This window comes from Gambusia affinis, linkage group LG08 (assembly GCF_019740435.1).
Source record: "Gambusia affinis linkage group LG08, SWU_Gaff_1.0, whole genome shotgun sequence".
Taxonomy (NCBI): domain Eukaryota; kingdom Metazoa; phylum Chordata; class Actinopteri; order Cyprinodontiformes; family Poeciliidae; genus Gambusia; species Gambusia affinis.
In genome coordinates this window covers 3,484,485-3,498,584 of record NC_057875.1, presented here as the reverse complement: position 1 = coordinate 3,498,584, position 14,100 = coordinate 3,484,485, and the positions used below count along the sequence as shown (strand labels likewise).

Sequence of the window (14,100 nt, the reverse complement as noted above, 5' to 3'; positions counted from 1 at the left end):
CCCAAATCCATGTTTTACACTCTGTTCCTTTGAGCATAAAGGATTTAGACAGCTTGGCAGAACTTTTGTTTTAAATCTGGAATGATTTACACGTCTATAGAAATCTGACTGCTTTTCAGTCACTCACTGCTGGAGAATGTTTTTAATATTTACGCCTCACTGTTTGTTTGGGGCTTTAAGTTGTTGTTGCTGCTCCCAGAAAAGGCAGGAATTACCAGACCTGAAAGTTTCTGACATTAGATCCACTACAGAGGATGTCCTCCTCCCTGCTCATCTCGCCACTAAACTATCTTCTGCTTCCTTTTATAACTGGTTTTATGGGAACTTGGTCAGATGTAATTTACAGTTAAGCAGTTCTCTCACATCAGCACTCCTTAAAAACCTGATTGCGTGTCGCTCTGCTTCATCTGCTGTCGTTTTCAGCGCGTCTTTGTGCCTCTCCTCCTTTGGGATCATAAATACTAGCCCACTCTGTGAACTCTTGGGCAGCAAAAAAAAAAAAAAAAAAGAAGAAAAGTAAAAGAATAATAAACAGGTAATTGTTAAAGAGCAGAGCAGCAGCTAAAGCTTCTGCAGATGACGTCTGCTCTGGCTTTTTGTGTTAATCTCCCACCAACAATAATTGCAAGCTAAATCATGCAATGACGCTAATGTCTGCAGAATCAGCGGTGAATCATTTGTGGCTCTTATTATAGAGCTGCCTTAAACATTTCTGTGAAACTCCTCCCATGGGTTGAGGAGGGAGAGCTTGGTTTCCTTGTGGTTTTGACTTGCTCTTGATATTTTTATCTGCTTGGGTCACGAACGCACACATGCATATTTCTCTTGCGTCCGGAAACTTGTGGTAATTTGTCAGTGTTTGGGACGGTCTGGGATCGCTGCTTCCCTCTCCTCCTCAGTTCAGTTAGTTTTTCCACCTGGTTTTCTACGTGTGAACACAGCATCACCGGCTGATTACACCGACTAAAGTACCTGCAGGTTAATTTGCTCAGGGCGGCTCGGGTTAGGAGATGTTTCTTTTTGTCTTTCCAGTTGACTGGCAGGAAAAATAAAAGCCTTGTTTCTGCTCTGGCTCTGCTCCAGCAGACATCTTGTACTGTCAACAACATGCAGGCTGACGCTGTTGTCTTCTTTCTGCCCTGCCTGCAGCCCACCGGTTACATGGAGACGACTTTGTCCTACAGCTCCATAGAGGACCTGCAGCTCCTCTCCTGGGACAATGCTCCCAAGTACTGCATCCAGCTCAGCATCCCTGGAGGCACCATCCTGCTGCAGGTGATTCACACACACCAGGAGGATGGAAATCAACTCCTTGAACCTGCAGAACCCAACGTCAGCTACCTCTGTAGCACAAAACAACACCAAAAACATGTTTAAAACCTCCTGGTTAATCACATAAAAGATAAATAGGTACAAAAAGGTGAAAAGTTATAAGCACAAAGATCGAGATAAAGTATTTTTTATCGATATCAAATTAGCAAACTTTTTTTTTTCTATCTACAGTGGCCCTAATATGCCTTTGTAAACAAATCTATGGAAAAAATCTAATTAAATAATATAAAAAAGAAATAATTAATAATTGAATGAATGTAGGCAGAAATGGATAATAAATCCTGAAAACTATAGAGAATAACGACATTTTAAAAGATCTAGCTAGCTAGTTATGTTGCTAGGTAGATTTTTAAAACCTCTTGAAAACCTTTGAAGAAAACACTGAGCGCAACTTCCTTCATTTTGTAAACAAAAATGGAGTTTCGTCAGATTTCTCTTGTCGTTGGTCAAAGACAATGAGCCGGCAAAGTGTCTAAAATCTGTGATTTAATAACATTAAACTAAGCAAAGTATCTAAAATCTGTGATTTAATAACATTAAACTCAGCAAAGTATCTAAAATCTGTGATTTAAGAACATTAAACTCAGCAAAGTATCTAAAATCTGTGATTTAATAACATTAAACTCAGCAAAGTATCTAAAATCTGTGATTTAATAACATTAAACTCTCATCTTGCTCCTTCTGGAGACATTTTTAATCAGGGACAGGAATAAACACATTAAATTGGATTTAAATTTATTTAATAACCTGGCAGTAAAAAGGGTTTTGAACTGAGAATGTTGCTTATTTTGTCGATCATATGGTTTTCAATTAAAATACAATTGATTTATTATAAACCCTGGAATTATCTCAATAAGAGATTTAATTCCATTTTGTCCAGAAGAACTGCTGGGCTGACATTTGCATCTTCCCTCTTTGTTTTGATATGTTGATCATTTTACTTGCTGCGTGTATTTCAGTGATCTAATCAAAAAGACACAGGATGACCTAAGGGACTAAAAAAAACAACAACAAATAAACACTGAGGGAGACACCTGGTGACTTCGACAAGGTGTTGGACGACCTCAGAGATTCATGGCAGCCTTAAAGACAACCAGGGCTGATTGACCACAGAGATTAGCACTTTAACCAAACCTTGAAGACGCTGTAACGTCTTCATGTAATTGTCTTTCCTGTAGGGCTGGACAATAAATCAATAGTAATATATGTTGCTACAAGTATGAGATCAATATCAGTAGATGGAGATTTAAATGAATATTCAATCTGTGGAATATTCACTGAACTCCAGAACCGCACAGCATCATGGGAGATGTAGGCAGAGGAAACACTTCAGCTACTCAACCTCTCACAGCGAGCTAAGCTAGGTTGATGGCTTCAACTCACTCACTCTTTGGTTTCCTAGCAACAACTGGAGTAACTTGCGCAGCAGCAGTTTAAGGTTCTGTGATTGCATGAAAAATAAAAAATAAAAGCATGAAGTGGAAACTGTGGATAGACCAAACTAACTGTGGATAGTTTGGCAACATTTCAGGTATTTGAAACAAAAAACTAGTCAATAAACATTGAATTTGATAAGTATTCAGTAGCATCCAGATGCGTTTTTCAGCCGTATCGTTCAGCCCTGTTTTCTGGTCTTTCTCCTGAGTCGTTTCCTGTCCCTGTTTGTTGTTTCTGAGATTATCTTTAGCTGTTTGTGGTATTTTGAATCATCATTCCTAGAAACATTTTATCGTCCTGACACGGTTTTCTCCCCCTGACCTCAGCAGCAGCTCTCACACGGCGCTGGACACACTGTCCCCGCTTGGCCGTCCATAACACGGACCATTTCTTTCTCCAAACACACACCGCGCCCTTGCTGCTCCTGTGCTTTTTTTTTTTCTTTTTTCTTTGACAGCAGTCGGTCGGCTTAAAGTCACCAAACATGACTCTGTTTGTGTTGAGGAGTGCAAACCGCTCTGGACGCAGGCAGGCAGGAAACAGGTGAAATGATTCCTCCTTTGCGTCGCAGCAACAGTTCCCCTTTCCGCGGCGTCAAAGACGATTGTGATTTAGAGACGCTAATGAGTTATTTACGGCCCCGCCGGCTGTGTAAACACTGGCTCGTCGAAGCAGGCATGTCTCGGTCAGAGGTGAAGCTCGCAGGATCGTCGTTAAACGGGCAGATTTATGTCTCGCTGCAGGTTGATCCAGGTCTGTTATGGATGCGCTGCAGCAGCTTTGTTTCACACAGGAAGCTCACAGGAAACCTCATGTTTTTGTCTTGCATTCATGCCCCTTATTCATTCGCGGGATGCTACAGACTGATGTATTTTGTTTGGATTTTATCTGTTAAGTTGAGCTTTTGTTCCTTTTTTGGGTGCATTATGTATTCAACCCCTTTTGAGTGAATACTTTGCAGAACAAAGTTCGTCTCGGTTACAGCTACAAGATAAACAGACTGAAAGTTATGGAAAATAGCTGAAGACGATCTGATCTGATCTGATCTGATGTTGAGCGGCGAGCAGCAACTTTCAGTTCTTCCCACAGATTTTCAACTGCTTTTAATTACGGAGTTTGACTAGGCCATTTGTATGCTTTCAACTCAACAGTACTTTATTTATCTAGACTTGTCAGAAAACTAATTTTGCTTGAAGACAAATTGTCTCGGTAGTTATTGCGATAAACAATGACACGTTATTTTGAGACAATTTTCAAGTAACATATTAAAAATGTCATATAAATGGAAGTTCACCCTCAACAAACAGTGGAAGACATTTTAAATATCCAACATAAAACAATCTAAAGAGAAAATGAAAACCACACACAACCAAAACCACAAATAAAATAATTACAAAGTCTCTGAAACAAAGAACCCACCTTTCAAAAAGTATCAACCATCAAAATGGAAATGATCAAACTAAGTTTAATTGATCATGCAATTAATGGCTTATTTCAACAGTCTTAGTTGTCTAGTATTTAAATCCACACTGTAAAAACACAAAACCATACCAGGTATTTTTGGTCCAGTTTTTACTGAATGTTAGTTTTGTCTTATTTCAAGAGTTCTAACATTTCAGAGAGATTTAAGAATTTTTTTTTACAATAATTCCTCAATATTCAAGAAAAAATATTATTTCCACTGGCAGATTATTTCACTTAAAATAAAAAAATTTTCCCATGTTATAAGTGAAATAATCTGCCAGTGGAACTAATAATTTTTCATCAATATTGGGGAATTATTATAAAACAATCTCCTATTTCTAACTGAAAGTTACTTGTAAAATAGTTTTCTTTTATTTCAAGTGTACTAAAATATTTGCACTAGAAACTGGACCAACAATATTTGGTAAGGTTTTCTTTTTTGCAGTGGATTCTCCATTTCTGTCTTTATATAGGTTTTGAATTTATAATGGTCTTAAAAAGTTTTACATTTGAGTTTGAGCTGAAAAAGTCCTTTAAAACCCGGTCAGAGAGATGTTGGATTAGGGGATGAGATCTTTGGAAGAGGTGCTTTGGACTTCCTCCTCCTCTCTCTGCTCCTTTTCAGCTTCTCTGGACTTTGGGGTCAAAGTTGAGGTATTATATGAGCTTTGGACACCCTGATCAGCTGCTCCAAATTGACAAGAAAGGATAAATAACTTGCTGCCACGGTTACGCATCATAGCAAATGTGCAAAAAGTAATAAAAAGTTGAAGACCAAATGTCAAACCAAAGCGGTGAACTAATGTGTAGAAAAAGAACAAATGAGGTTTGATGAAGAAGTTTCTCACCAGTTTGTTATTTTCATGTGAATGTAAAAGTTTTTGTTTATTTGGACCTGACGCTCTCTTTGTCTCCGTGTCGCTGCAGGCTGCCAACAGCTACCTGAGGGACCAGTGGTTTCACTCCCTGCAGTGGAAGGTGAGCTTTCTGTTGTCTTTAACTATTAATTCGTCAGTTTGGTTACAGAGCTCCTCACTCCCAGACTCATTCAGGAAAAGGTTTCTGCTGTTGTTGCTCAGTTTGTCACCGATCTGACCTGTAAAACCTGCCGACAGCTGAAGCCGACACCGTCGCTTCCTGTGCTGCGGATTTATAATCCATGTGTGTCCGGAGGTCTAAACATGAGGGAAATAAATTATACTGGATAATATTTGATACGCTGCTGCTTTTTTAGACTTATGCATTTAAAGTTGTTTTGATCCAACCTTTCTGATGGGGTTTCAAGTTAAATCTGTAAAAATAACAGTTTAACAGTAAGAAAATTAGTTTGTTTTATGGAAGAGGATTAGTGGCCACTGAAAAAAATTACTTTAATCTCACAGTTATGACTTTAATCTTCTGAGATCAACAGTCAGAATTCTGATTATTTTTCTCAGAATTTTGACTTATTTTCAGAATTCTGTCTTTTCTCAAATTCTAAATTTTTCCTCAGAATTTTCAAGCTTTTTTCTCAGAATCCTGTTTTGTTTTGTTTTTCTGAGAATTTTGACTTTTTTTCTTGAAATTCTGAATTTTTTCTCTGAATTCTGAGGAAAAAAGCCAAAAATTCTAAGAAATAATTATTTTTCTTTTTTAAAGGCCCCAATCCTCTTTCATATTTAACCAACAAGGAAATAAAAAAAATTCCATTTAAAGCTGGACTAAAATCAAAGAATTACAAATAAAAACTTTCTAGCCCTCCACAGGTTTGGAAACCTCGGGGCAGGTCTGTCTACATGGATGGAAATAGGAAGCAAACAGATTTTTCGACGTTCCTTTCCTCTGATTGTATATTTCTCCTGCAGAAAAAGATCTACAAATACCGTAAAGTCCTGAACAACCCGAGCCGCTGGGACGTGGTGCTGAAGGAGATCCGAGCGCTGGTGGACATGGCTCTGACCTCCCCGCTGCAGGACGAATCCATCCACCAGGCCCCGCTGCACATCATCTCCACCCTGCTGGCAGAGGCACGTCTGTCCCTCGCCTGTCCCTCGCCTGTCCCTCGTCTGTCCCACGTCTGTCCCACGTCTGTCCCTCGTCTGTCCCTCGTCTGTCCCACGTCTGTCCCTCGTCTGTCCCTCGTCTGTCCCTCGTCTGTCCCACGTCTGTCCCTCGTCTGTCCCTCGTCTGTCCCACGTCTGTCCCACGTCTGTCCCTCGTCTGTCCCACGTCTGTCCCACGTCTGTCCCTCGTCTGTCCCTCGTCTGTCCCACGTCTGTCCCACGTCTGTCCCTCGTCTGTCCCACGTCTGTCCCACGTCTGTCCCTCGTCTGTCCCTGAGTCCAGTTGGCTCCTGAATCGCTTCTTCTAGCCTGGGCTTAAATATTTGTGCATAGATTTTAGAACAGAAGCTGCAGTTTGCATGCAGATCCTTTTCTGTTTACAACCTTTGTTTCTTCTTCCACTGGTGTTTTTTCCCACAATAACCGATTCATCTGGACACCTGCACTGCAAAAACACAAAATCTTACAAAGTATTTTTGTCTAGTTTCTTATGCAAAGAAACTACTACTAATAACTTTAAATCATTTACAAACTTTAAATAAATTACAACACTTGAAATAAGACTAAACTAATTTACAAGTAAATTGTCAGATTATTTCAGTTATAACAACATATTTTTTCATGTTATAAGTAAAATATTTGTTCATTAATATTAAGAAATTATTTACTTAAAATGAGCTACTATATGTTGCTGAAAAGTTATTTGTCAGTTAGTTTTGTCTTGTTTCAGCTGTAATGAGCCAGAGGTTTCCAAAGTGTGGCCTGATTTTGTTTGGCCCCTAACGGCAAGTTAAGGGCCAAAAAAACAGTTTGGGCAGTAAAACAGGAAACGATTGATGACACAAACAATTTGGAAATTGTCTAAAGCGTTTTTATGTTTTTGTTCTTTCCTGATACACTGTTTTAAAAAAAAGTTTATTATTGAGCAGGTAAACAAAAATAAATCAACAATAAACTAATTTTTCATTTTTATTTTCATAAATTTTGATAAAATTTTCCAGTTTTGTGAACTTGGCTCCAGTAGTTTCTTGTGTTGACAGTTTTCATTTCTTCCTGTCTGCAGAACTCGAACCTGAGCGCTCAGGATCACGAGAACATCATCGTGGTGAGTTTCCAGGTGAAACCTCTCCAGCTTCCCGCCGTTTTGCCCTTTGACCCCCTGGACGTCGACCCCTGCAGTGTTTCTGGCTGCATGCGGAGCGCCCGTGTTTGTGCAGCTCACCTGATCCTGCGGCCTGGCGCCCTGCCCAGGTAAATACCAGATAGCATATGGAAATATTTATCTGCGTGTCTCTTTTGCAGGCGATTGCTCCGCTTTTGGAAAACAACCACCCGCCGCCCGACCTGTGCGAGTTTTTCTGTAAGGTGAGACCAGCAGCAGCAGCAGCAGCAGCTCAGCTGTTGAACTCTGCAGATTCAGGATTTTTTAAAGAAGTCTTCCTTGTTCTGCTTGTTGCAGCACTGTCGGGAGCGGCCGCGCTCCATGGTTGTGATCGAAGTTTTCACGCCTGTAGTCCAGAGAATCCTCAAACACAACATGGTGAGAAACCATGAAAATGCTCTAAGATTCAGGGGGGTTTTGTTTTAAATCAGTGAACCTGGAAACCTTTTATCAGCTGCAGAGTCTCAGCAGTGAAAACCACTTCCTGTCCCGGCGTGGGCCCACCCTGCCCAGTTCCTTTATGGGATGGCAGACTGGTAGTTGGCTTGTTTCCATTAAACATTATATCCCAGTGTTTTACAATGTAGGGCCCGTGGGCCCCTGAGGGGACGCGAGGCGCTGTGTGGGGACCTCAGATAATTGGAGCAAAGATGAAGGAAAAACATGCAAAAGTAAAAAAAAAATTAATCCCATAATTTAATCTTAAATTTTTCATTACTGTTTTTGTTTTATGTTTTTAAATCATTTTAAAACAAAATATAAGTTATGAAAGTCATAACATTACGACTTTATTCTCATAATTTTCTGACTTTATTGTCATGTTGTTTCAACTTAATTTTTTACAGTTTTATTCTCCTCGTGTTATGCCTTTACTCTCGTACTTTTGTGATTTTTATTTTTGTGATACTTTATTTTATGTTATTTCGACTATTTTCACACAAGTTTATTCTCGCAGTTTTGACTTGATTTCTTAATTTTATGACTGTATTTTTGAAATATTTTGACTATATTGTTGCACACCTTTATTCTCACAATTTTATGACTTTGGTATATTATCTCAACATTATTTCTGTATGTCTTATTTTTAGTTTTTTCTCAGTAAAGCTCTAAGACTTAGTAATCCTCAAACTTTGTGTTTTTCTTTTCTTCTGGCAGGACTTTGGGAAGTGCCCTCGGCTTCGTCTCTTCACTCAGGAGTACATTCTGGCTCTGAACGAGCTGAACGGCGGGATGGAGGTGGTTAAGAAGTTTATCCACAGGTGAGCGAGCCTCTCTGAGCGTTTAGACGTGGTTCCGCCTGCAGAATCTCTGGATTAAACATGGTTGTGTTGTAGCATGCACGGTCCGACGGGGCAGTGCCCTCACCCCCGTGTGCTGCCCAACCTGGTGGCCGTCTGCCTGGCGGCCATTTACTCCTGCTATGAAGAGTTCATCAACAGGTCAGTCATTTCCTGAAAGTCATGCTGCTTTTCCACTAGAAACGCTAAATCTTCAAACGCTTCACTTTTAAAGCTAATTACTGCCTTTTATAACCCGTAGCTGCACACTGAATGCCTCTCCGGACTGTTTGGGGGGTAACCCCTTTTGTAATCTCACATTTTATGATCCCAGTGTTTAGCTAGAGCTGTTGACCCAGAGGAGCCGTGGCGATGTTTGCCTCCATGTTTCCATTGATTAGACAAACCCCAGGCTGGTAATTTCCCACATCTTGCAGCTCTAATATGAAGGAAACGGGACAAACAGTCATTTCCAGTTGTTACCAGGAAGGCAGCCCATAATCGGATCGGTCATCAAACCCACATTATGCCATTTATAGCCCTAAACTAATTTGCAGCATCCCGCAGCGCCACAGAAAATACACAAGCAATTATAGGAGAAAGAAATAAATGGAAAATAATTAAATATATTGCATGATCATTGGACTGTGGAGAAAACTCTGAGGCTTTTTATGAGAGCTGCTGTTAGTGGTTTTTTCTTGTCAACAAACTCTTTATTGAGCTATATTAAATTTAATTTGTTATACATATGAAACAAATGTTTTATATCCTGTAAAAAAAGAAAAAAAAAAGCTGTTGGAGCGCTTTGTTTTTAGTACTTTCAAGTACATTTCCTTTTCTCAGATTTTAATTTTACAGTTTCAGTCACATTTCATCATCTTACCAAGTTATGTTTTTTACATCTTTTGTGGTGGAGATTTTTTTATTTTAATTTTTTTACATACTCAACAATTAACTAAGAATGAACTATTTTAATTGAGCAAAAAAGATAATCTTTTTTTTTCTTTAGGAACAGGATTATACATCCAAAACCTGAAATGTTTTTTCTTGTTAAATGAAGGAATGCCATTTTCCTTCATTTAGTTTTTCTTACCAAGAAAAACTAAATCCAGTTTTGTCTTAATTTTAAAACACTTTGTGTATTTATATTTGTTTTAAAATCCAACATTAAAAGCAGATTTTGTGCGCACCAAAGTTTACTTTAGAGGATAGATCAACGAACGGATGTGGCCCTAGTTACTATGACAACAGAAGGAGAGCGGAAAGCTCGGAAAAGATGATGTTGCATCTATTGTTCATCAAAAGTAGATTTTAATTTGAATTTAACTCTAAACCCAATCTGACTGAGCTGGAGTTATTTTGCAAAAAAATAAAAATAAACAATGAGCCAAACTGTTGAGACATTCGACCTGTTGCTGTTTGAATATTTTCGCAAAGTGAAATAAATTACAGGAATAAAATGAAAACAAGAATTACATCACCGAATGGAAACACTGCCTTGTTTACCCGGCATTTGACCTCTTTCCAGGAATTTTTGTCTGGATGGTTCCGGTTGTTTTCTTTTGGGTCTTTATTACCTTCAACCCCAAAGCTTCTCTTCTCCCAGAGCTTCCGTTGCCATGGGAACCGTCACCGTGGCAGCCATTTCTCCAGACTCCGTTTACATCTCTCTTGCCCTCTTATCTCATTTCCATGTTTACCATGCGTTGGAAAGTTTGACTCGGCTTCATTTCTTTTCTTTGTTTGTTTCCTGACTTGTATACTCTTTTATCACGGCTCAGTTCTGATCCTTCCACCCAAAAAAGATTCCACCTGCAGTACTAATTCTAGCAAGATATAGGAGCTTGTTTTTGATCAATAATTACCCAATATTGATAAAAAAGTACTAGTTTCACTGGCGGGTTATCTCACTTATAACAAGATAATTCTCCGATGCATTTAGAGCAAAAATCTGCCAATGGAATAAGTTTTTTTTTTTAATCAGTATTAAAGAATTATTGAGCTTAAACAAGCTGGTATATCTTGCTGAAAACTTACTTATAAGTTACTGTCTTATTTCAAGTGCACTAAGATATTTGCAGTAACTAGACCATGAAGACTTGAGCATCAGCCTGCTGTTTAGACGCAGCCATGATGGTTTGTGATGTTTCTCCCACCTGCAGCAGAGACAACTCTCCCAGCCTGAAGGAGATCAGGAACGGCTGCCAGCAGCAAAACGACCGCAAGCCGCCGATGCCGCTCCGGCTGCTGCGACCAGAACCGCCGACGCCGCCTCCCTCCACCATCCTGCCTCTCTCCAGCGCCCCCCAGCCGTCTCCACCCGCTAACCTGGCGGCTCCGTCCATCCCCATCTCCTCCCCGACGCCCTGCCTGCCGCTCTCCCCTCCGCCCTCCATCGTCAACTCCAGCGAGATCCTGGTGGAGCTGGAGCGGAACAACAACACGGCCAACGCCAAGCGGAAGGGCGGTCCTGCAGGGGGCGACAGCGAGCCCAACCTCATCGACTGTCTGCTGGTCAGCCCGGCTGTGAACACGCTGTCCATCCAGCTGCCGGCGCAGGCCGACCGAGTGCTGGGCTGCTTCGCCCTCATCCTCAAGATGCTGTGAGTTCACACAACTAGCTCCTACTTCAACAAAACATCATATTAACATCATTTACTCAGCTGAATTGATTGACAGTGTTTAATCAATCACAGTTTAAGTTCAATGGACTTTTTGCAGATTTTCCCACAGAATGTTCAGCTTAGACTGATGACGTTACATCTAGATTCTGACTACCATCTTTTTCTTTTAAACTGCCTTCATGCTCACAGTTTCATCTCTACATTAGCAGTTTATGCATCAAAACGTAGGTATTTTTCTCTACTTTCACCCACTGTGACTCCCACTGCTGTAGAACTTACAGTTTTCTGTCAAATCACCCCAAACTGCAGAGTACACACCCAAACCCTCATTCAGTCCCATTAGAGTTCAGTTCTGATTTTTGTCTGTCTGGACTAGAACTGAGGGCTTTGTTTAACCCGTTTTACCTTCTACATAAAACATTATTCACATTTATAATTTTCCATGTGAGCCCATCAGAAAGTTCTGACCCTCTGCGGTCAGAAATGCATATTTTGTTACACAGTAACAGTTTGTTTAGGGCTTCTACTCATTTCTCCCTGCTTCCTGTGAAAGGCGGCAATCGTCATGGAAACAAAAGATTTGGAATTGAACCTCTGGTTTCCATGGCGATTGTGGCCTCAGAGTAATTTCTTCTTTAATATGTTATTAGACTTCCTGGAACTCTACACTCAAAAGTGCTCAGAAAATTATATCTGACGTATGATTTTTTTTAAATGTATTTATTTTTATTTTGTACTTTGGCCCTTTTGCGTTTACGTATGTGAGTGTGTGGCGCAACAAAAGACCTTTCTCAATGCAAAGTACTCTAATATGTTCTTGTGTGCTTGGCAGTTACGTACTGGACATGTACAGTTGAAAGTTCATTCTTGCTGTGAACAGAAGTATGCGGTACGGTAGTTCTGCTATTGGAACAGGACGTAGTTGCTAATGTTGCTCAGATAAGATGTAAGGTTTTCTTTATCGTGACCTTTTCTCATTTATGTATGTGAGTCTTTGACGCAGGAATTGGCCATTTTTTAGTACCAAAATACAAAATACATTCCTGAGTGGCAAGTAGAGCTGAAGGTTTTTTTGACAGTTGAAGATCTTTCCCACAGTTTCAATAAATGTTCCAGTTTTACTTGGGAATGGGATTATTTTCACATCAATAATGGATAGTAAAATAAGAAAAAAATTTCTGCCAAGTAAATAGAATTGAGAAGAAGCCATTAATAAACTGAGCCATTAATATTTTTTGAAAATAACGTCAGAATATTACGAAAATAGTCATAGTATGACTTTATTCTCGTATTATTTCTTATTAAAGCCATGTACAAAAACAAGGTTTTCTCTTAATTTTATTTTATTTATTTGTCGTAAGAAACAGCATAGAGGTTCATTCTAGTAGGCGGAGCCTGAAGAAGCTGACCAATCAGAGCAGTTTCTGTCTTTGGAGTAAAAAGCTAATTTTAAACTCCTGCTTTATTTTGTAAACATTTAAGCTGAACTGAACACTGAGCTGTTAAATTGCCATTATGTTAAAATCTCTGTCATCCACACACACTAACTGGAAACACACACACTAACAAAGCGCTTCCTTTAGTGATAAATGCTTTCAGCAAACCAGTCAGTGTCCCAGTTAGAGAAAGGTAAGTGTGTGAGCCCCCTGACTGGCTGATCGCTGCTGATTACAGGGTGAAAGTGGAGCGGCGGCAGGGCGTAGACCCAGAGACTAAGCTGACAGGCTTAAAAAGCAACAGTGTTTGTAGGGTTGTAGCTTTTGTGACAAAGCTGGAGTTACTTAATCTGTGTAATCTGAGGCTGCAAGAGCTTCTGTTACATCAGCCCAACTGTTAATCTGCGTCATCGCAGCGCTGCTCGGGTTTCACTTTCTGCTGTCTTTTTTTTTTAAATGCTACGGACCTCTTTGCATTGCCCTCATGGATTTCTTGCTTTTCTTTTGTGATTTTTCAGGTCGGACTACGATGACTGGAGACCGGCTCTGGCCAGTCTGCTGCAGCCCATCCCGTTCCCGAAAGAGTGAGTGCTCATATCCTCACTTCCTGCTCAGCCTAAAAGACTCAGGAGTCAAAAGCTCCTGAATAAAATAAGCAAGGAGACGCTTCTGTTTGTTTTCACTTCACTATGAGAAATGAATTAAACAAGCAACTTGTAGAACCACCTTTAGAAGAAATAACTCTCTGGTTGAGGTCTGGACTTTGATTAGGCCATTAAAACACCTTGCCTCTTGTTTTCAGCCATTTTGCCATCGACATTCTGCTTTCAAATGAGGTCAAACCATCAACCCTCCTCTACTATGCTAGTTATCATGCTAGGTGTTAATGTTGTGCTGTAGGGTTGGCAGAACTAAAGTTTTAGTTGGTGGAACTGATGTTTAGGTTTAGTGATTTGGTGTTAGTGCAACTAGCGTTTCAGTTAGCAGTACTGATGTTTCTGATTAGTGCTTTAGGGTTAGCACAACTAGTTTTTAAGTTGATAGCAGCATATTTATAAAATATGTTTTAGAGCATTGGTGCGGTTCTTCTAGTTTAGTGTCATTGTCTGAATATGACGATTCTGAAGGAATTATTGAACCTCCAAATCTTTTATATTTCTGATTTGGCTTCAAATCCTGCCACGTTGGTTTCCCTCCAACACCAGTAGTGCAACCATGACCTAACCTCCTTCTGGCTCCATTCGCTGTGGATGTAGCTGTGTTTCTAAGAGGCTCCTGCGGGGGCCGGCTTCCTGACGTAGGTGTGTGAAGCAGCGGTCCCAGCCT

At 40.0% G+C, this 14,100-nt stretch overlaps 1 protein-coding gene across 3 annotated transcripts in view; it reads left to right on the top strand.

Annotated features, from left to right (window-relative positions):
* LOC122836114 (c-Maf inducing protein) overlaps positions 1–14,100 on the top strand; it is a 38,991-nt gene that overhangs the window by 16,215 nt on the left and 8,676 nt on the right. For all 3 annotated transcript variants that reach the window (XM_044125808.1, XM_044125806.1, XM_044125807.1), the window contains 10 exons: positions 1,150–1,275; positions 5,161–5,211; positions 6,078–6,239; positions 7,339–7,380; positions 7,578–7,640; positions 7,735–7,815; positions 8,593–8,696; positions 8,772–8,876; positions 10,877–11,317; positions 13,293–13,358. In XM_044125808.1, coding sequence (XP_043981743.1) covers positions 1,150–1,275; positions 5,161–5,211; positions 6,078–6,239; positions 7,339–7,380; positions 7,578–7,640; positions 7,735–7,815; positions 8,593–8,696; positions 8,772–8,876; positions 10,877–11,317; positions 13,293–13,358 — 1,241 coding nt within the window. The remainder of the gene's footprint in view (positions 1–1,149; positions 1,276–5,160; positions 5,212–6,077; positions 6,240–7,338; positions 7,381–7,577; positions 7,641–7,734; positions 7,816–8,592; positions 8,697–8,771; positions 8,877–10,876; positions 11,318–13,292; positions 13,359–14,100) is intronic.